The 24,301-nt window shown below is 35.3% G+C and overlaps 1 protein-coding gene across 1 annotated transcript; it reads right to left on the bottom strand.

Moving 5' to 3' along the window:
* Positions 1-13,391: 13,391 nt before the first annotated feature.
* On the bottom strand, positions 13,392-23,989 carry LOC112502641 (serine incorporator 3). The gene is made up of 6 exons (XM_025106610.1): positions 23,815-23,989; positions 20,943-21,179; positions 19,769-19,880; positions 15,881-16,055; positions 15,195-15,435; positions 13,392-13,860 (listed from the first exon to the last, which is right to left on the bottom strand). Exons 1-6 carry the CDS (start codon positions 23,987-23,989, stop codon positions 13,568-13,570), a joined length of 1,233 nt encoding a protein of 410 aa, XP_024962378.1. The 3' UTR covers positions 13,392-13,567.
* Between the last annotated feature and the right edge of the window lie 312 nt (positions 23,990-24,301).

The raw sequence follows: 24,301 nt of genomic DNA, 5'->3' as shown, positions 1-24,301 counted from the left end.
TTCTACAAACTGTTTAGTATTCTTGTAGACCCTTTTGGGACCAACAAACTTTCTAGAAACTCCCCCTAGAAAGTAGATTTAAGAAATATTTCGATCCAACTCAAAAATTAAAAAAAAAATTGGAAACATGTTTAGCACAGGTCCTAAACTGTGTGTTTAGAAACCACACTCGGTAAAGCACGAGTCATGAACTGAATTGTTCAGAAGCCTTTGTTTGGACAGTTTACAACTTCCCCTGCATTAGTACATCAAAAGCATATTATTCTGATCAGTGCAGAATTGACACACCTGCAAAATAAGATCAAACAGATTTTGGTACCCAAACAAACTTGGGTCCTATTTTGTTAGTATCGGACTAGGGTATGTTGTAACTTCCAAACCATCTATTTCTATTAGATGTTTTCTTTTTAGCACTGTGAACAGGATGATCAGATACAAAATATGATCCATACCAGTTATTGTAATCATATATGTTCTTACCTTTCCAATCCTTCATCTGTTGTCTGTACTCCATCTGTTATATGTCTTCTTGTTCACAAATCTGTTGTTTTGCATGTGAAGCACATGATTCTTCTCTTGCTAAGATGAATCAAATCAGTAGTATATCTTACAAAACAAGGAAGATGATTAGTAACAACAGGGGTACGAGATGAAACAAATTCAGATTTACTAACCCAAATGCTTTTAACCTTAGAAGAATAATTGGGTGATCTAATGATATACCATTGATAATATTGATTAGAAGAACAAGAATAGTTCTTAGAAACAGTTGATTTAGGGCTGCTTGAATAACTTTTCTATTTGGAACAGTCATATAAGTTAGTTTTACACTAAGAAGAAGAACCAATTGAGCTTTGAGCACAAGAAAAGTCTTTGACTTTCTGTAAAAGCTGGCCTCTTTCCACAGTAACTAAATCATACATATTTTTGAGTTCCGTTCTCATCTTCAATTCAATTTCAAGGTCTGTCTTCAGATCAGACAATTTCTTTGTAGTATCCAGGAGTTTACCTTCTAACTCCTTTTTAAGCATTTCAAACTTCTTCTTCTGATTTATAAACTTTCTTCTCTCTTCATCTGAGCTGCTTTTCTCATTCTTCGAAGCGATGTCAAGCCATTTTTTCTTTTCAGCAAGCTCTTTAGCAATAACTATATGTTTCTTTGTAGTATTTTTTTTCTCAAGAGCAAATTGCTTCTTCTCTTCATCTAAAGCCTTCTGCTTTAGAGCAAAGCTGTCAGACAATTTCTGAGTTTGGCTCTGACACTCTTCTGTGATGTCTTTCTTCTCTTTATCATTCTTGGCATGTTCCAAGATGATTAGCTGCTCAAAATCCGAGATTTGCTTTAACAGCATTTTGACATTTAGCTCAAGAGAGGTTATCTTATTCTCATAACATAAGCGTTCAGCATCAAACTTTTTCTCTATTTCGGAAAATCTTTTCTTCTTCTTTTCAAATTCATTCCTTAACTCACACAAATCACTCTCAGATTTATGAAGTTTTTCAGTTAAATCCTCAGTATCTGTATCATCTTTCTCAGAAGAATTCCTCTCGTATTGCAGATCTTGAAGTTTATTGAACAATTCCTTATTAGCATTACTCCAAGTCTTCAATTCTTCTTCACACTCCTTCCTTACTTTGTCCAAAGTTCTCTCAAACTCACTAGCCTTCATTGATAAAACCTTTTCAGAATTTTCTCTCAAGGTTTTATTTTCTATTTGTAGCTCCTTGATAAATTCTTTATCAACAAAATTTTCATCAAACATATTAAAATATTTTCTTTCCCATTCAGAAATTCTCTCTCTCAATTATTTATTCTCTCTCTCAAATGAAACTGCCATTTTCAAATAGATTGATTTAGGATCAAATGCTGTGAAATCAAATAAAAAGAAATTAAAATCAGTTAAGCTCCAAAACAAAACAGAAAACACAAAAACTGATGAGAAATTAGAAAAACGACGAAAAACTGTCAAAATCAGTAAAAACAGTCAAAACTGTTAAAAATAGTTAAAAACTGTTAAAAACAGTCAAAAACAGTTAAAACTGATAAGAAACAGTTTATCCGACAAAAAATAGTTCAAAGATTCTCAATCAGTTTAAACACATAACAAAAACAGATAAAACAGTTAAAATCAGTAAAGTTTTCAAAAAAAATTCAGCAAATCTGAAAGAACCTTTGTCAGAGAAATTCCTAATCCGACTAAGCCTATATACTAGGAATCCTTAAATCGGACGAAGCTGGAATTCACCTAAGTCTTGACCGAGAAAACTAGTAATCCGGACACGGGGTCAGATGAGGTTGACCGAGAAAAGATGATCGCGACTAAGTGTACACGAGGAATCCGGCCAAAGTGAGCGAGGAAGGCACTATCGGGTGCTGCTATGTCCAAGTTATAACTAATACGGACAGGCCTTTGAGCGGTGAAGGACTTAAACAACTAGGCCTATGTCCGTGTAACACCAAATCGCTTGATCAAGAAAGAAACTACGGACAATGCAGTGTCTGGATTAGGATGCAAGTAATATTGATTTGCGACTAAGGAAGCCAAACTCGGACAAATACGGACAGGCTATGAGCGATGACTTTGATCCGGCTAAGCTCGGACAAGCCTTGAACGATTATACAAGCGATATACCGGCTAGACTATGAGCGAGAAAGACACAAGCTCGGACAAGCCTTGAACGATTATTCAAGCGATATTGCTAATCCGGTCACCAAATCAAGGTATAAGGCAAGTGATTTATAGAAGTCCGGTTACCAAGACAAGGTATAAGGCAAGCGATTTATAGAAGTCCGGTCACCAAGACAAACTGCCTAATCCGGCCAAACCCTGTAAGTTATGAATGATGAAGTTCCTAATCCGCTCAAACCCTATAAGATTTATACCCTTATCCTTTGTTCGAAAAACAGCCTAATTCGCCTACTCCTTGAACGATTTATAGCCTTATCCGCCTACACCTTGATCAATTTATAGGATAATCCACCTACACCTTGATCGATTTACAGGATAATCTGCCTACACCTTATGCGATGAAAAGATACCCGGACACAATTCAAGAGACTAGTCAAGCGATATAACGAAATCCGGTCACCAAAGCAAGTGAAATGTCAAGCGATATATGAAGTCCGGTTACCAAGTCATTAATGCAACAAGCGATTTATGCACAATCCGGTTACAAGCTAATCAACAATGCCAAGCGATTTAACAAGAAAGGATACCAGCCAACATTTAAAATCCGATCAAAATCAACAAACAAACACATAAACTACAAAAAATTCAATCAAAAATGGATCAAAATCTAAATTTTTGAAAACTTTTCCAAGAACACCAAAAATTTTAAAAACACTAATTTCATCAGATTTTGAAAACGGATGATCAAATCACGAAAAATTTGTGAATAACAAAGATTCACAATGAAATTACGAACAATTTGATCAAAGATTTAACACAAAAACACACTATTTTCACAAATTTCCGGATCAAATTCTTAAAAAATGAAGAACACTTATGAAGAATAAGATGAACAGAAGTTAAAATTCCAGAAAGTTTCTTCAAAAAGTTGTGATTACTTTACGTGATTTCACTGCATTCCAGCTCTGATACCAATTGTTATTCCCTGATAATCAATCTTCAAGAAAGCTTCAATGAATCAATGGCAGAATCTTAATATTTCTTTAGAACACAATGAGTAGATTGAGAGAGAAAGTCAATGCACCAAATCTGGTCAAACCTTCTTATTACGTAAAGATATTACAATGAATGAATCCTACCCTAATTACAAAGGTCTTACCCTTTATATAGGGTCAAACATGTAAACAAAGACAAAGTCAAACAATCTATAGAAAAGTCAAACACAGTGACTTTTATACAATTATAGACAATTTTAACTTTCAAGACGAATACAATTTTACACTGAATTTCAGTTCTAACAATATTCCTTCAAAACGGTTGTGACTTCGGTCTGTCTTCGTTTGGAATTAATCTATAGATTTTGGTGGATAAAACTATGGAAAACTTTAATTTATCTTACACCTTCATACTTGGGAAAACTATTCTATCTATTCTTAGCGTTCAACTTAGTATATTTGCAAAGATCAACTTAAGAGGGGCTCTAGTTGGTATGACCAGAAGCTCTGGTAGAAGAACCAGAGGAGCTCTGGTCCTATTGCTTTATAAAAATGTTTTCTAAGTCTGGTCCTTGGAACCAAAGGGTCGATGAACAGAATGAACTATGGATTTATGGTCCATTACGTGAAATGATTGATTAAATAATGTTTTGGTGATTTTTACTCTGCAGTTACATGGAAAAATGGATCTCGTTAGACCTTCAGTCTAACCCTCATTTTGTGTTTCAAATATGTATTGTAGGAACAGTAGAATATAATGATAGTAAAGGAAAGGGAAAATATGATTTGTTTCCTTATATGCATAGCTATGTGAAGACCAATCTGTGGAAGTGTTTTGGAAGTTAATTGTTATGTAGTACACGAACATGAATTTTGAAAATTTTGAGTTGTGTATTTTGTAATATAGTTTCTTGTACTTTGGACCTTTGTGGAATTAAACATGTATTTCTCTGAATGAATTATATGTTATATGTAATGTGAGTTATGGGGTGTTACAGGTCCTGCAGATATTTATGCGATATATGCAAAAGCTTGATGCGATATTCTTAACTATCGCAAATAGTTATGCGATAAACTTAAACTATCGAAGAAGTTTGATGCAATATACTCAACTATCACATATAGCTATGTGATAAACGCAAACTATCATGTATATCTATGCGATATATGCAACTATCGCAGCTTTGATGTGCGATATATGCAACTATCGCAGCTTTGATATGCGATATACTCAAGTATCACAGGCAGTATCGTGCGATATACTCAATATTGCACCTATGTGATACGACTTTCAACTATCGCAGGCTTCTTGTGCGATAAACTCCAACTATCACAGACTAGTGTGTGATAGATATTCAAATCTTTAAAAACATGTGATATACTCACTTGATCAAAGTAAACCTGAAAGCACCAAAAACTCAACAAATCATGATTAGAATATGATTATAAAGCTCGAAAATGATGCAGGAACATAATTAATAAAGGCTCTAAACACAAATTTGGAATTAATAACAAGAATTTTGTTCAAATTGATCAAGAACAGACTTTGAGTTCGAGTACCAAAAATTTCATAAAATTTTCAAATTAAACAATCAAATCTTCATATTTTTTTGCTAAAATGTCATAGGATTGATTTATGATGATAGTCTAACAAGTCGGTTACAACAAATCAATCAAAACATAAAAAAATCATCAAATTCAGATCAAGAACAGTCAACTCTTTTTTCAAGAAACCGAAAACTTCAAATCGTTCTTCAAATCTTCATCAAGTCAAATTGAATTTGCTCTGATACCAATTGTTAAACCCGGTTTCACTCAGATCACAATGAATTAAACAATAAGAACAATTATCTAAAGATCAAATCATCATGTATATTGATTAACTCTCTCAATACGTGTTTTTCTCTCTACAATCTCTCTCTCTCTCTCTCTAAATTAGATTCTCAATGTATGCATCATATTTCTCTAATTACAATTACCATTACAAAGCTATTTATATGATTGGCTAAACATACAAGTCAAACTACAATGTAAACAACAATCTAGGCTCCATGTTGACTAAGATTGGCCATGATGACTTTAGACTTTGACCTCTATAGTCTTTAAACTCGGTGATCTAGGATACAATAATATTCGACATAACACTCTAAAAGCACTAGATTATCTGATAAGTCAGCTATTTTCTCATGAAAACTCTTCTGAATTTCTTTTTAAATCACCTTTTTATCTTCTTCCAAAGATTTCAAAAGACTCAAATTTTGTGCATTCTCAAAAGAAAGTTTAATAAGTAACTCATGATTCTTGTCGATTTTTCCTCCCAAGAAACATCCAAAAATTTCTCCTTTAAGTTTGGCTTTAAAATCAAAAATTTTGAGCACCATCAATGTGATAACCGGGTCTTGGTTATCACCTGAGGTGATTAATATGTGATTATTTATTATGTGCTTACGTGACAACATGATAAACTGATATATTTGATCATGCAAGTATGTGAAATTTTTATGCATAAGAATGTATGCATAATGTGTAAATATGTGTGAGGGTTATATGCATGCATGGTTAACATGGGAAAGCATATGCATATGTGCATACAAAAATAATTTAGGTATGCATGAAGATATGTATGCATAATATTTTCATGCATGAGAAAGTATGAATGTATGTGAAGGGCGGTTTAGCCGCCATACTATTTTTGGAAATGTATAAAAAGGAGGGTGAGGCCTCCATCCACCTCTCTTGCCATTTTGAGAACCTAGTGAGCGATTTAAAGAAAAGAATGATTGATCGGATTCCTTATTTTGGCTAAGAATCAAGTTGAATTCACCTGGTTTCAGAAGGATTTCATAAGGTGAGTGGTTAAATGTTTTAAAAGTACTTTGAATTGCATAATTGATTTGAGTTATGAAAGATTACCCGGATTCGGCTTAAATCGGACAAGTGATGTCCAAGTGATGTCCAAGTTATGTTAAGCTGGACACTTGTTGTCCGATTTACCTCTAAGCCGATCATATTTGTACGGTTTGGAAAGTTGGTGAGATTTTTGATATATAAACCGGATAAGGGTTTTGAACGGAGAAGTAGGAATACGATCAAAAGATTGTTCGGATTAGATTTAAACCTATTGATATATTATTCGGTTTACTCATAAACTGATCAAGGGTTTACCCGGTATAGTATAGTCCGATTGTGTTTTGATCGGACTTTGATGTTAGAAAATAATTCCATGTGTATTATCTTGAAAGCTTGATCAGACTTATTTTAAACGTTGTCCGAATTGGTAAATCGGACAAAAGAATAGTGTTGTCCGGATTGATAAATCGGACAAGTATATGTTGTCCGGATTTATAAATCGGACAAGGGGTCTTGAGTTGTCCGGCTTTGTAAGTCGGACAAGGGGACGTGTGTTGTCCGGATAACCTGTCCGGATAACCTACCTGGATGATTGTTTTTGGTACCAAACGTATAAGTATTGGAATCTTTGGAATTTTCACAATTTAATAATTATTATTGGGTTTAAATATGTTAATGTGAAAAGGGGTATTTTATATTTTTCAAAATGAAAAGATATGTTTTTACAAAGCATGGTGACGTAAGTCTGTTTTGGTATGAAACTATATTTTGGAAAATGTTTCTACCAAACGTGGTGACGTAAGTCTTTTTTGGTATGAAACTATATTTTCAGAATTGTTCCTACCAAGCGTGGTGACGTAAGTCTGTTTTGGTATGGAACTGGATTTTTGGAAATGTTTCTGCCAAGTGTGGTGACGCATGTCTGTTTTGGTATGAAACTTGTTTTAAGAAGTAGTTCCCTTAGACGTGGTGACATTTGTTTGTTCTGACTTGGAACTGGGTAATGGGTACTTTCAAACGTGGTGACTTATGTCTGTTCTGGTAAGTAGCCATGTTTTGATGGAGGAATAAGGGTGGCATATCAAGGAGAGATGTACCTTGGAATAAGGGAGGCATTGTCATATGTGGATGTTATTATAGCTCTTATTATTATCACTAATTAGATATAATAAATTTTGAATCATCATTTCTTTGTGACTTGATGAATTAGAGATATTATTCTTGTTAAAAATAATAATTTAGATGTTATTAAGAAGGGAAAATGGTTTGTCATAAAAGGCATTCATTGCCTAAAACTTTCTATTAATATTGTAATACATACAAAGAAGTTCTGGTCTTTTGAATCAGAGAGGCTCTGGTCTGTTGAGTCAGAGGGGCTTTGGTCCATAGTGTTAGAATTCCATTTTGGAATATTGGATCTTTGAATAGGTGCATTTGTATCAAGAACTGACATTAATAAGTTGATCTTATCATTCATCATATTGAGAACTGCATTATTTGGCTGAAATGCAAATATTTCTGGGCAAAGTTATTTTATCATATTTTGGTGTTTATCACCCTGCATATGTAAGGAAGGGATTTATTCACTAGACCCTTCTGGTCTAACCCTCATTTTCTGTTTTAAAAATATGCAATGCAGAAATTGTGGGATCCAGGGATATTAAGGAAAAGGGGAAAATGTGATTATTTTTCTTAATTGATATCTGCTTTTGAAGATCTGCATGAGATTACTTGTTTTGGAAGATACATGTTGTTATACATGTGATAGTACATGATTTTATTTTGGAATTTTTCATATGTAGATTCTGTACATATAAGAATCCTTGTACTAGTAGGACCATTGTGGTGTAATCTGTATTTCTATGCAATGAAATATGTGTTATATGCAAATGTGGTGTTTGGGGGTGTTACAGAATTCATTTGCTCTTCAAAATCAAGACATGAAATATAGTGTGCCTCAAAAGATTCAAAGTAGCAAGAAGCACGATCATCATCATTATCAGAATTATGATCTTTTGATTCTCTAGCCAACATATATGTACATGAGCATTGTCCTCCTCATCACTCCCAAACAATTGTAGCCAGTGATCGTCTTCTGTCATCAATGCCTTACCAGCTTCTTTCTATTTTGTTAAGAGCATCTTGTTTTTATAATAACCAAAATCTTTCACAACTGGCTTCCAACAATCTTTGGCAAAGTGACTAGTATTTCCACATGTATAGCACTTTTGTACCTCATCAGTCTTCTTTTCTTCAGCTTTCTTTTCTTCAAATCTCTTCTTTCCTTCATACTTATTCTTGTATTCAGGCTTCCTTAAGCTAGAAAAAAAACGCTGCTTGTTTGAAGACAGATTTCTATAGAATTTCTTTTGAAAAACCTTGGTAAGAAGTACCATAGCCTGCTTAAGATCATTCAAATCAGAATCTGAAACACTGCCAACTTCCTCTGCTATAAGATTCACTATGCTCTCTTTCCTTCCTTGAACTTCTAGAAGAATACATTTGCTTCTTGTCAGCGACTAAAGCTAAAGGATCTACTGGTGGCTTTTCTGACTTCTTCTTTGCCTCAATCAACTCTAAAACTTCATCCTGAGTCTTTAACAAATTCTCATACACTACATGTATGTGAAGTTCAGACAATGATTTGTTCTGAATGATATAAGATGCAAATATTTTCTATTCAGCCTATAGATTGCTCAAAAACTTCAAATTGATTTCTATCAATGTCTTTTGAATCCCATTCTTCCTCAACTCATTAAGTAAATTGCAAAACCTCATAGGTTGCTTCTAATATCTCTCTATATTTCGCCTTAAAGTCTTCGTATCCTTTAATACAATTAGTCACTTTAAAATCTAAGCTCCGACATTACTTCCCATCATTTGTTTCTCTATCTGATCCCACATTGTTTTACCACTTTGCTTATGACTGTAAATGCTAGTATAAATCTCATTTTCTAGTCCTTGAAGAATAAAGGATCTTGCCAACTTGTCAGCTTTGAAACGCCTCTTCTATGCTTAAGTCATCTTTGCATATTTTTAGGTTCTATTCTTACTGGAATCTGTGAATTTGCATCAGGCATTGCAGGAGTTTCTTGCATAGGATTAGCTGGTCCCTGTTCCAAAGATTCTCTTATCTCTTCATCCTGTCTATCAATGAAATCTAGAAACCTATCTTTCCATTGTGGGTAATCACCTTTGAATAAGATTGGTGGTATAACGTCAAAACCTATTATCATTGCTTCACTTGAAATTGTGATTATTAAACTTGAAACATCGTAAGACAATTAATTGATTTGATCCAAAAAGTCAAAATCTAAAAAGTCAACCCTTAAAAGTCAACTATCGCAGACCACTATAGTCAACTATCTCAGACTTAGTACTATTGTAGATATCTCAAACTATCGCAAGCCAAACAAAATATTGTGGGTAACACCAAAAATATCACAGAAAGTATCAACTATCGCATATAGTGTCATGCGATAGATTCAACTATCGCAACAATGTAATGTGATATACATAACTATCACAACCTTCCTTAAGATAGATAATCAAACCTTGCAATTCAAATCTTCAACAGATTGAGAAATTAAGCCTCAAATCTCAACCAAACTTGATGAAACTCGATATGCAGTGCCGAATTGTATACACGAACATAGTAAATGAAGATTGTTGTACCAAAAACATATTAGAATGAGTTAATTTTGCAAAAATTAACCCAAATTGTCGTTCGATCAAAAACTTCAAGAAAATCCAAATTAATCGATAAAACCTCTTAATCTGCAGAAAAATTTGATTCAGATGTTCTCCACTAATGAAACCGAATCAATTAGACTAAGAATTGAAGATTAAAACTCCAAATTCGATGAATCTTGATAAAAAACAATCGACTATATAAAACCCAGTTTTTTTACTCTGATACAAATTGTGATTCCCAAATATCAAGTTTGTAACAAATCTAAGCTTTAAGATATCAACAATGGTGGAAACTGTATTTGTATTATAGAGGGAGAAATAATACGTCAGCACGATTACAATCTATTCAATTTCTTTTCAAAATAACAAAGCAGGAAACCATTTATACCTCTAAAGGTATTTACAAAGAAACCTCTCAATTTCGATATAACTACAATTTAAGCCCCAACAATATTTTTCTCAAAGATATTCAAGATTAATAAATCAGTTGACAGTTGATCAGGCTGACAACAACATTAAACAAAAATCATGTACTTCATTAAATTGAAAACCTGACAAAAATCTAAGTTTTACATGTTCATATGCTTAAAATCCCAAAAATCATCCAACCCCCAATATCTAAAGATTAGTTCATATTGGGGGTGGTAAGAAACAAAACCATAAGAGAATAATCCATAAACTAGATATCGTGATTAAGAAATTTATAAAAACATGTAAAACTCCCGCTCTTGATGATTCTCCAGGATTGCATAGTTGTTCATTTGGATGGGACCTTATAATCTGATCGTGGTTGTATATTTTTAGATTCCTTGTGACCATCTATCATGTAGTATAGACTCAATACAAACATATATATATATATATATATACACACACACATGCACATATATATAGGGGAGGGATCAAATGCAACCCCCCCCTCCCCCCGGTTTGTACAAGTCGTGCAAACCTCATGCAACCAATTATAAATTTTCTTTTGTTCATTTTTTTTATTATGAGTTGATTAGTCATTTTATTGTGGAGTACGTTAATTATGGATATTATCATCTTCATTATAGTAATTTTCGAAAACAAATTCTATCAAAATAAGAAGCACATGAAACAATTTCATTTTTACATCGAAACAAAAATATATTAAACAATTTCATCAAGAAAAGAATTATATGAAACAATTTCATCAGATTAAACAATTTCACGAAATGATTTCATTTAATTAAACAATGAATTATATGAAACAATTTTATCAGATTAAAAAATCTATATATATATATAGAGAGAGAGAGAGAGAGAGAGAGAGAGCGCGAGCAAATGACATGTTTGGAAGACCAACAAAAAGGCACGGTAGATATACAAATAAAGAACATCTTAGAGTAAATATCACATGGTTATCAGAAGATTTTAAACATGTTAAATTGTTGTTACTTTGGCAAGTTCAAACAAACTTATTTTCTAGTTTACTTTAACACGAGATTGGAAATTTTGAAATAAAGCAAACAAACCATTTGAATGTGTTTTTAGTAATAAACATTGAGACCACAAACATTAGACTCATTACGTTCTCAATGTCATGGTTTCCGTATAAAACTATACTTGTTCCTTTTGGGCGCCAACCCATACGTATGCTCATCCGCTGATATAGAGGACACTCCTTGGTAGAAAATTCTAATGGTGGAACACGTACCTGGCGATAATACAATTTTATTAGATTTTTGTTGGAGCGTAGTGGGATACAAACACAACTTCGAGCATGCAAAAAACAGTAGTAGTGAAAGGAAAGCAAAGACAATTGTACCTAAATTTTAGGTGCAAAAGGCAGCACAAAACCACCAAGACAAAGGTGTACATGCAGACAGAGTCCATAACTGAATGTCAATTCACCAAACTCCTACAAAAGAAAATTCCAAAATTATCAACGGTACACAAACCTTATAGAAAAATTTGAGGGATCAACTTTTTTTGGACCATAATAATTGTCTTTTCGTTAAAAGTTGACCATCATTCTTACAAAAATGCCAAAAGAACATTATAGTATGAGCGATTGTAGATAAACAGTTGAAATATAGTTTTTGTTTTGTATCTTCAAAATGGTTAGTATGCAATGAACACTTCTTCCGTTTGAGTCAATATTTGAGGTCTTCAATAAAATGTGTTCAATGAACCAAGTGCAAGCATTCAAAAAATTGAAGACTTGAAAACCTTTGGTAGGTGAGGCTCGTTACCTCGATTGAAGTATTGAGTAGCCTTATCATAAGTCGAGTATGCAAATTCAAGGATTATCCTACACTCTGAAAGAAAGAAATAACGCTTAGGGATTATCCTACACTCTCAAGAAGCTGAAGTCTAGTTGCCATTTTGAGAGCTCTAAATGAAAGCTTTAAAAGAGGCAAACACAGTAGAAAGAAAACTAACCCATTTCATAATGTTTTAGAAACACATACAACTCCAACCCCAACACACATAAGTGAAGATGGAAATGAAAAATGGGTTGAGCAATCGTGTGAGAGGATATGAACGGGAAGAAGAAAAGTACCTCAAATGGAATCTGAAAGATAATCTCCAGAGAAGATACGAACAGGAAGAGGGAAAGTGCCTTGAACAGAACCCTAACCGATTTTGAATTGTAACCATAATATTATATTTGAATGGTCGTCGTGGGAAAATAATAGTGTCTGGAGAGCTTGAATCGTCATGAGAGCATTGCTGGTATTGGTAATCCAAATTCTAATAGGTCATTTACCATTTACCCGGTAAGAGCTTACGGGTAAAATTCAACACTATCATTTACTTATTGGGTAAGATTTTATTCAACAAAAACAACATTATATGCAACGATTTACTCGGTAAGCGCTAATCGTAGTAAGAGTTGTCGCTCTCACTTACTAAGACTCTCGGTCCTTACCTCGCTCTTACCGGATAAAATTCTTGATCCTTGCCATATTCATCCAGTAAGGTAATGTAAATTGACAAGCGCTTACCCGAATAAGCGTTCGTTAAGCGTAGCATTCCTAAGCTCATCTTGAAATTAAAAGATTTTTTTAAAAATCTTTCTGCATAAAAAACAGTACCATATGCTTTTTAAGGCTTTTGCTAATATGTTTTATAAGATGGTATAGATATGTGCATGTGTGTGCTGCCTTGAGCCACGCTTTGAGAAACATCATTGTAACTCGTAAGGCTTTGACCTCGCCACCACACACCAGCCACCACACCTAATGTAAAGACATGAGAATAGATAATAGGTTTAGATCACCACAAACACAAGGAATATAGATTGGATCGTTGGCACCGAACTAGAGCACCTATCATCTCCCACCCAACATCTATTTATTTACATTTTACACGCTAACAAATTGACTGAAAACCCAATATCCACATACCGAAAAATCAACAAACAAACATCTAATAGAACTCTCGGTCAGGGAAAAGGAGCGGAGCAACGAGGGACCAAATATAGAGCCCGGCGGTTACCCACTCGGTGCAGATACGAACCCAAACCGATGTCCACCCAACGTCTATGAGGTCCGAGCTTTCTGAACTGCTCCAGCCTGATAAAAGCATGGCCGAATACATGCTTGCCAATGCAAATATCAAATGGAAAAATGTGTACGAGTAACTCACGGGTTTTGCTTCCGCTTCTTTCTTGCCCTTGCCTGCTTCCAATTCTTCGGAATCTAGAAGAGATGCTCTATCACCTGTTGTTGATTGAAGTTAACTTATGAGTAGAATTGAGGATTTCTCATACTACTAGTAGCATCATTCAGGAAAGCATATATAAATTTGCTGCAAAACTTGCAAACTATAACACAGCAATGTTTAAACCAACATAAACTTATATATATGGCAAAATAGATACAAAGATTGCAAATTATACTCCTATAATCATGTCTGTTACTATGTCCAATTTTAATCAAACGAATCAACAAAAATTCAATTCCAGAAAAGAGAAAGGAGAATGTTGGTCATCTTAACTGTTATTCATGATTTATGTTGGCTAATTTCATCAAGAAAAAGTAAACAAAATGATGTAATTGACATGATATCAAGTAGAAGTAAGTGAAAAAAATTATCATTTCGTTCAAGTACGTAAACGATGAAATGTTAAAGTAGAGTGAAGTTTTTATATATGTTGCCATTCATGTGGCTCCTAATAAATTTCAAAGCAATAAAACACTACAAGCAAGTCCAGAGAAGAACACAACCATGTTTTTGAATACTTCGTTTAGAACTATTTGTAGAATTGTAGGCCGATAGGATGAGGACAAATCAGTCATGATTCTGATCAATTACACGGACTCACTGTTTGCTTAAAGAATCAGAACAAATAGATGATTGACACAATCTGACTTGTTATGATTTTGACAATGAGATAAAGGACTTGGCTAGATATTAGTGTTTTTAATATATAAGATGTATATGCTAGAATCATACTAGCCCAAATGAGTGCACCTTTTGGTTACACATTTACCAACATAAATTGGTAAGTGTTGACAGGGTAAGAGTCACTACTCTCACTTTCAGGGTAAGATTCTCAGTCAGCAATGTGTCCCAATAAGATTGTTGGTAAATACCATCATCTTTGACCTGATAAGAGACTATATCTTTGATCATTCCATCATCTATGATTGAGTTGCGAGCAATGTCACTCGATCCTTATTAAACTGACTGCATGTCCTTTCATTAACTGATATAAATATCAGCTAGTCTGCCATTTTTTACTATGAAATTACGTTGATACTTCCACATATTATGGGTAAGATCCATCTGTATAGATATCACCATCTACATCCAGAAAGCCGTATGTTTTGGATGCTGCCAAGAGGCAGCAAGTGTTTAGTTCCCCAGTAAGAGGCAATAAGCAAACAGCCCCTAAGTAAACCAAGCTAAACAGAGCCAACATATCCCACCCGCAAGTAAATTTTGTGGTAAGATGTTTGCAAATCTTACCTCTGTCCCGAGAGAGAGAGAGAGAGACTGTTTCTGTGAAAACCCCTGACATGTAAAAAAAGATTAAGAAACAGCTTATTACCTGCTCTTGGAGAAGACGGAGGGGATAGGAAGGTTGTGGAAGAACCAGCACGAAGTGCTGAATATAGAACCGAGAGAACAGTGGTAAGCATGCCGAGAACAAGGGTACTTGTGGTGACTGCTTTGGATTTATTGGGAAGACCGTTGCAGGCGTAATCTCGAGGTTCAGCAGAGAGACCAGTGTAACACACATACGCACAGTAAACTGATATTACTGCAGCCGGCAACAGGCTACCATTTACCTGATATAAACCAAGTAACATAAGATCTTAGAGAAAGTTCAACTTAGAGTTTGCTGTTGAATTTAAAGTACTGCAAGAGTAGATTTCACAACATCAACTTCATTGCTTCCACCATATGGATAAGCCAAAACGAGCCTAATGCATCCTGCCCAGGTGGTTCGGGGTATATAAGATGTATGCAAACATGACTTATAACCCAAAAAGTAGAGTGGTTGTTTCCAGAAGACCATGAACTTGTGAAAAGTGCGCGAAAGAGAGAGGCATATAAGATAAAAACTGAAAAGCTGGTTAAGAGTAAGCAATAATATACAAATAGCAGCAGGTACAAGAACAACATGATAAATGTAAAAGAAACTACACACCCTAGTCTAACTTAGGTCTCTAGACCGTAATAACTTGGATAAATTAAGAAAGGTAACAATAAACACAACATGTTCGTTCTTACCTTGGGATGTAGCGCAATAATGGCAAATGAAAGTGCAAGAATCATTGTCATGACAAGAAAGAAGACATTAAGGCCACAGTCATTGCCAGAGGGATTGAACCAAATAAACAGTAGTCCCGAAATTGTGAATGCAGCAATATAGCAAGTAATTGATACTGCAAGTAAAGCAACGAACCTGAAGATGTAAATAACAAAATGGTTAGAGATAAGAATAGAGGGCAGAGCATTTTTGAATCAGAATTGTGTATTAAATCTCAAAACGGTTCAAGGAAATAGAAGGGACCTGAGGTCTACAAAAAGCAGACTACTGAAGAGAGAGAGAGTAGAGCTCATTGGATAGTACAAATACAGGAAATAAAAGAATTAAAAAAAGGAAAAATCAGCGACAGTGGTATTGTTATTCCAGCACATGTTTGTCCAGAACTACTTCAATTATTTGTCTCCTTGTCAATTCCATTCATTTTAACGTGTAATCATTGGATGGGAGGGTTTTGGAGGAAGAGGGGAAGCAGAAATGGGGCTGGTAAGAGGGGATGAAGTGTGGTTAGGTGTTTGAGCTTTGGTGGGAGAGGAAGAGTAGATAGAAGAAATGGGAGAATTTACAAAGTTTAAAGAATAACCATGATTAGTACTTTGTGGAGTGCCTTCGAGAGATGTCGGTGAAGAAGCTCTATCATCTTTACTTGAATGAGATAAGAACGGTAGCCAGTGACTAAGTTGAGGTGAGGCAGAGATGGAAGGAGACTCAGACGAATTGGGCAGAGAGGATTGAAAGCCAGTAGCAAAGGGAAACTCCATTTCATTGAATTTGACAGTTTGAGCAACATAGATTCTACGAGATGGATGAAGACACTTGTAGCCTTTATGATTTGGATATAACCAATGAAAACACATTTGGTGGAACTGAAGTCTAACTTATGATGATTGTATGCCCGATGATGTGGAAAGCAGGCACTACAAAAAACTTTGAAAAATTGGAGGTATGGTATCTGTTGAAGGAGAACCTCAACAGGTGACTTGAGGTCCAGAGTTGGAGCTGAAAGATGATTAATTAGGAAAGCAGAGGTACTGAAAGCTTCCCACCAGTATTGAAGAGGCATGGATGCTTGGTGAAGTAAAGTGAGACCCATTTCTATTATGTGAAGATGCTTTCTTTTGGACTTGCCATTTTGAGGGTGAGTATGTGGACATGGGTGTCTAAAATGAATGCCTAAACCACAAGAGTGGTGCCTGATTGACTTGAGCTGGGCTCCAAAGGTCAAAAATACTTGGAGGTCCCCAGTTCAAATCCAAGGAGGAACAAAAATCCCCTTGTGGCCATGGAGGTTCAAATGCGGTGACTCCGGGCTACCCGCAAGGCAAGTGGTCACCCTATGATTAGTCGGCTCGCAGGTTAATAAAAAAAAATGAATGCCTAAAGATGCCAAAATTGGTACAAGATTGCGATACTCACCCCCCCCCCCCAAAAAAATCAGATTGTACAGTTTTGATTTTGGTTTCAAACTTTCTTTCGACTAATTTCTGAAAATTGATGAATATGTCTTTGACATCAGATTTGAGTTTTAGTGGAAAAATCCAGGTAAAATTACTGAAATCATCCACGAAATGAACATAATACCAAAAACCCTTTGGAAAGAACAGGAGAAGGACCCCATACATCAGAATGAATTGATTCAAGAGGTTTTGTAGAGACTTTGAGTGAGGGACTGTATGTTATGTGCTTTGATTTTCCATCATGACAAGAATCACAAAACTGATAACTCTTAGAGACAGAAAGATGTTCATTACTCAACATGTGTTTTAATACGGAGAAATTGGGATGCCCAAGTCTCATGTGCCATAGATTAACTTGAGAAACATAAACATTTTGAGCAAATAAAGACCGAAAAGAAATGGGAGAACTGGAACCGGATGATGAAGAACTGGAGACAGATGTCATATTAAAACCATTGTCCAGCTGAAGTTTATAGAGTCCATCACTAAACATCCCTCGAAGAAGCTCTTTCCTCGAATTGAGATCCTTCACAATACAACAATCATGGTAAAACTCAACAAACACAGAGTTGTCTTTTGTTAGTTGAGCAACAGATAACAAGTTTTTGGAGATTTCTGGAACACAAAGCATATGATTTGAAGAGATGATGGTGTGAGTAAGAGGGTTGTGCAAAATGAGCTACCGCCTGAATAGGTGATAGGAGTTTGTCCATTACCAATGAAATTTTTTGAATTACCTGTGAAACCAGATTTGTGGCTGATGTTGAAAGAATCTGCTGTTATATGATTTGTAGCTCCACTGTCCAGATACCAAGCATTATCAAAATGTTTTTCTTGAGCAGAGGTGAAGTAGGCTTGTTGGTCATTGCTCCAAGAGTTCCGTTGCCCAAATGAGACAGAAGAAGACGAACCAGTAGATGGTCCAGGGAAACTAACATCAAATTGTTGATAGCATTGGAAGCAAAATGTCCTAATCTACCAGAAAGTTGGCACAGGGGCCGATTTCCTCTACCCCCTCGTCACCTGCCACGACCATGTGGAGATCCACGGCTGTTGGTGATGTTAAAAGAAGGGGTGGTCCCTTGAAGATCAAGACCTCGTCGCATTTGAGTAGCAAGATTTGCACTCGAACTGCTGAATTCTGTAGATGGAAGAGGGGTGTTGAGATGTTCAAGACACATCTCCTGGCTTTGAAGCGTATATTGGACCTCCTGAATTGTGAGTTGATCATGACGAGAGGTGAGGTTAACTACGACTGAATCGTAGTCATGTCCAAGACCACCGAGAATGTAGAGAATAAGTTCTTCGTCGGATATAGGTTGTCCAGCAGAGACAAGACTTTCAGATAGAGATTGCATTTTTAACATGTAGTCTTGAACATAGAGATTACCCTTTTTAAGGGTTTGAAGTTGAAATCGCAGTTGAAGAGTTCGAGCCCTTGAACTCGTACTGAAGAGAGTTTCAACAGTACTCCAGGCTTGATGAGACGTAGAGCAACGAATGACATGACCAAGCATAGTCTCCGAAATTGAGTTAAGGAGCCAACTCATGATAGCCTGATCTGTGCGCACCCAAAAAAAGAAAAACCTAGGTTTGGTTGACTATCTCCAGTGGGTGTAACAGTACCAGTAACCTCAGGAAGAAATTGAGGAGGGCAAACCTTTGTGCCTAGAATGAAACCCTCTAGGTCATGAGCATGAAGGGCTGGTAAGACTTGAGAACGCCAAAAGGAATAATTAGTTCTATCCAGCTTTAGGGTAAGAGGAACAAGACTTTGAAATAGAGAAATAGAGGGAACCAGAGAAGACAGGAAGGAAGCAATTGGAGGCGTAGTAGTAAAAGTAGGAGATAATACCAGTGTTGATTGTAGTGGTGTGGTTATGGTGGTGAACGGAGGAGGCAATGAGGGAGAAGAAGAGCCTTGAGCAACGGAGGTTCCCATGGAAGAGGACGTGAGTCACTAGTCTGATACCAAGATAAGAACAGAGGGGAGAGCATTTTTGAATCAGATTTGTGTATTAATTCTCGACACGGTTCAAGGAAATACAAGGGACCTGAGGTCTATAAATAGCAGACTACTGAAGAGAGAGAGAGTAGAGCTCATTGGATAGTAGAAATACAGGAAATAAGAGAATAAAAAAAGGAAGAATCAGCAACGGTGGCATTGTTATTTCAGCACATGTTTGTCCAGACCACTACTTTCAGTATTTGTCTCCTTGTCCATTCCATTCATTTTAACAGTTAGAAACAAAGAAACAGTATCAAGTGGCCTTTCGCCCAATGGTGTCGGTGGATCACAAATATGGTTCAAGTCTCTTCAGAGTCGCTATGTGAATCATTTTGTTGATTGTTTCAAAAAAAGAAAAAAAAAGAAACGGGAGGCTTATAACTAACCACTTCTGTTCATCTTTGGCAACCCAAGCATCGTTCCATGAATGTGTAGCATCCAATAATATGATCACTTGAACTAGTAAAAAGAACCCTGCTCCAAGTTTTGATATAAATCCTGCATATTTAAGAGTTTCGATTTATATCACCTAAACTTCAACTTGAAGAGGCAAGCAGATTTCCACATAGCTATATTGAATAATATGAAATGATGAAGCAGGTGGAGAGGGCACCTTAGATAATTATAATATTGGTAAGTGCTACACTCTCCATCCTAAAATGCAATATTTGGCTTGGCACATAATTCAACAAAAATGTTTGACAAATGCCCCTTATTAAGGTCAAAATTAAGGAAAGTAGTGAACGGAAAGCAAAATTAAAAATATCAGGTCCTGATTACTAGTGAGAAATAAAGTAAATTAATGTCCAAAGAATACCGAAAAAGTAAATATTGCATCTTTCTAGAAGGGTGAAATGCAATGAAGTTTGCCTTGGTTTCTAATTAGTGTAACAGCGAACTTTTTTTCTCAATCAATGTTACAAAGTTTCAAATTTTCCTACTTTTTACACACTTTGACCTGTAACCTGCTAATCTTCTAATATTTGATGGCGTGGATGGCAAACTTATCGTACACTTTGTCATAACCCTTTTGTAGATATTTCGTAAATCTTTTGTAAATGGGTATCCACGTCATCAAATGTTAAAAGATCATCAGGTTAGCGGTCAAAATAAGAAATTCTGAAAATTTATTGCATCTATTGCGAAAAGAAAATCTTCCTTACACTAAATATTAACTAAACAAAACTTCGTTCTTTTGATGTTTGCCCTTTCTGGGATAACCCAAACTGAAAAGGTGTTGCACCTTTTTGGGATGGAGAAAGTATACCATATGAATATGGCATAATTGGGTCTCAAGTAATATCCTCAGACATTCTGTAACCCACACTTCAAGGCAAGCAAGATGTTCAATTGTAAAATATACTAAGATACATGCTTGCTGAGATAAGGTTAACTGCTACTTCATTACTAGGACATCTTTACATGCGAGACAGACACCAGTACACTTTTAGCTAAAACAAACATTATTTATAATAATGACCATTAATACATAAGATAACAATAAACTTGGCATAACGCACTTGTTATGAGTGCAGGGAGATAAATGCCAGGCTAACTAACCATAAACCGATGATACTGGATTTGGAAGGAAAAACATGAGGATGATAAGCAAAGCCCACATCACAATCTTAAAAATCCATCCACCATGATGCCAGGCGTCACGCCTGTCATTTTGATCCTTTATACCAATCATCAAAAGAGCAAGTATTGTGAAAAACAAGCAATTTCCGAGGCTAACACGGAGTACAGCTTCCGTTTGGAACCATTCGTCAGAAAGAGTATCAGAAGAGTTGATCCCTATGAAGCCCAAAATATAGAGTTTGGTTGTTAGTAAGATTTAACTTGAAATTCAGACAATCAAGTATTTCAACATATCCATCAGCAAGAAGCCAATACTTAAAAATCCCGATTCATGAATGACAATCATAGCAAAAATGACAAATGCTTGCAGATTGCAGAGTCCCGGGAATAAAATAGTAAAAGGTAAAAGCATAAAAAAAATACTAGAAACAACACCTCAGACACCAAGGTCATAATAAAAGATCTTTATGCTCACCAACTGTTGTGGAAGCGTGCTAAGACACTTAATCCCGCGCTATGCTCTAGGGCGCATACCTTGACCACTTTAATATGTATATATGTAGTGGGCTAATAACCCTTGTTGGAGTCTCACATTGGCTAGACTTGGACCATTCCTCCAGTATATATGTTGGAACCTCCATTGGAGAGTGATATGAGGGTTTCACATATTCTCACATGGTATCAGAGTCAAGATCTGCCACTCAATCTACAGACTCGACACTCTGGCTAACCCCCTCTCGACACACTGGGACAATTTATGTCCATCTATTTCTCCAGTATATATGTTGGGACCTCCCTTTCTCCTCGAGGTCTCTTTTGGAGAGTGGTATGACGCCATCAATAAATTGTAGGTGATATGCTCTAGAGAAAGTGGTTTCTAAGACAGGTGTGATTATAGGCTCTAAATGCTTTAACGGTCGCCAATTTGTGAACAGAGTCACCATTCGCTATCAACGACAGTCACGAATCATGATATGTTGATGAAACGAACTCACATTCTTTTTTCAACTATTTCTAAGATAATTTATATAACATGCACAGAGTTAAAACACAAGCAAGCATTTTAGTAATATTTAAACCAAAATGTATTTATATCAATCATGAGAACTTGGTGCTACCTATTAATCAAAACGTGAACCCACAATAATAAACTTTTAAGTATGGAAAAATAAAATTCCTTGGCTTTTGAAGCTTTCTTCAAGACCATCAACACTAACCTCATATAGTTATTGGAGTCCCACATGGCTAAACTTGGGCCCCTTCTCCTCTCTCTCTCTCTCTCTCTCTCACTCTCTCTCTCTCTCTATATATATATACTATATTATAAAGCATTTGACAAAAACTCTTAAAAACCATTTTTTATGCATGAAGTACTGTTTATTGATGCATATTACTTAAAATTCAAGATTATAAATAAATTATGCGTAAGTACAACTTGTTAAAACTTCTTGTTTGAATTCGTGTAACTAACTGCAAATAAACATAGTCAAATACAAGATAAACATTTCATCTTAAATATAAAAAATCTAAAATATAATTAGGATAATCATTGAGTTCTAACAAAATACTTAATCATTATCCTTATAAAAATTTATATTATTAAATCAAAAATAAATTACTTCGTTACTAAATCTAAATTAAATTAAAATAAAAAATTGAATTAAAGAAATTACACAAAAAACAAGAACTTTTAAATAGTTAATTTGATACTAATATTGATATATTTATTTTCAAAATTTTATAATATCTTCAAATTTATATTTTATTCAAAAACAAAAACATAATCCCTTTCTCAAAACCACATAAAAACCGTATTAAAACATCTACAGAGACAGAATAAAATGAAACACCAAAATCAAGATATATCTCGTTGCATTGCGCGAGTACCCTTCTAGTATGTATGTATGTATGTATGTATATATATATATATGTCAGAACCTCCCTTCCCTCCTCAAGGCTCTTTTGTAGATTAATCTGACAAAGTTCCATATTCTTACATGGTATAAGAACTGGAGTACAATCTCCGTCTAGCCTCCATTGGCAAGGTATATTGGAGTTCCATTTCCGCTAAACTTGGAACCTTTCCCCAGTATATATGTTGGAACCTCCTTATCTTCTTGAGGCTCTTTTGTAAAGTAATATGATGGGGTTCCACATATTCTCACTATTTGTGACCATCCAAACATTTCCAATGCAATCATCATATTCTTAGGAATCTGGTTAGCTCATAAGACCTGTTCAAACAGCTTTGTCCCTTAAAATCTTTACCCAGTTCAAACATGTTTTCTCCCTGCTTTTGCCATTGAATCAATCAATATAAACTCACTGTATTTGACAATATTAATACGTATTCGTACCTATCCCTAAGTTCTTGGATTGTTTCTAAAATTCATGCAAACTAATAGCATATTGTACTCATTTCTCCTACACACCTTATGTCACATAGATGACCAATTCTCGTCGATAACAAAACATTCAATTAAAAAAATTAACCAAATTTGCCTGATGTAGAGGCGGTCAAGAAAGCCGCGGCATGTCAAGCCTGACAAGGTTCTTCTCTTTGCATCGAATTAAACCACCTGCTCTACCGCTTGTTTACAACTACACAAGCTAAAACCTGGTAATTTGAGTAATGACCACCACAGGCACAGCCTACTATTCTTAATGGAAAACCTAACATTTTAATACAATATAGAGCTAATCAATCAGTTAAGAACATGAAATTGGAGAAAGAAATAGTAAACCCAATCAATTGTTCCAAAAACGACATTAACAAACAAAACCTAATCTACGATTTCATGAAGACACAATCAAAGTATGTGCGAGATAGAGATATAAGAGAACAACTAACAAGGGATTTTCTTTAAAAGCGGAGTTCCGACTTCCCGGAGGACCCAAGAGACGATCAAAGAGAGACCAAAGAGACCACAATAGCCGAGCCTAGCTGATTTCTTTGTGATTGTCGATGCCGCCGATGTGCACAGACCGCATGTTAAAGAAGCACAACATCCAACTAAACACGACATCCTCAAGTTCCTTCTCCTCCACAAACACAAACAATCTCACTCTTTGTTTGATGAACGGATCTATAACAAGTTTCAAGCGATTCAGACAGACTGCAAATCGTTCAACTTATCCTGCCTTTGAAATATAATTCAGAAACTCATTGCTAACACGCAAATAAATTAAGAAATGAATTTTTGTTCAAAGGGGTGTTTGGCATTGATCATGTGATCATCATCGATAATAAGAATTGTTAGGTGTGGGATAACATTTATACCGATGCCAAATAGATAATAAAAAGTTTTTAAAAAACTTAAATCATTCTATTTTATAAT

The sequence above is a fragment of the Cynara cardunculus genome, unplaced genomic scaffold, assembly GCF_001531365.2.
Source record: "Cynara cardunculus var. scolymus isolate 2C unplaced genomic scaffold, CcrdV1 Un_Scaffold_1691, whole genome shotgun sequence".
In the NCBI taxonomy this organism is placed as follows: domain Eukaryota; kingdom Viridiplantae; phylum Streptophyta; class Magnoliopsida; order Asterales; family Asteraceae; genus Cynara; species Cynara cardunculus.
This window is presented reverse-complemented; position numbering and strand designations above follow the sequence as displayed.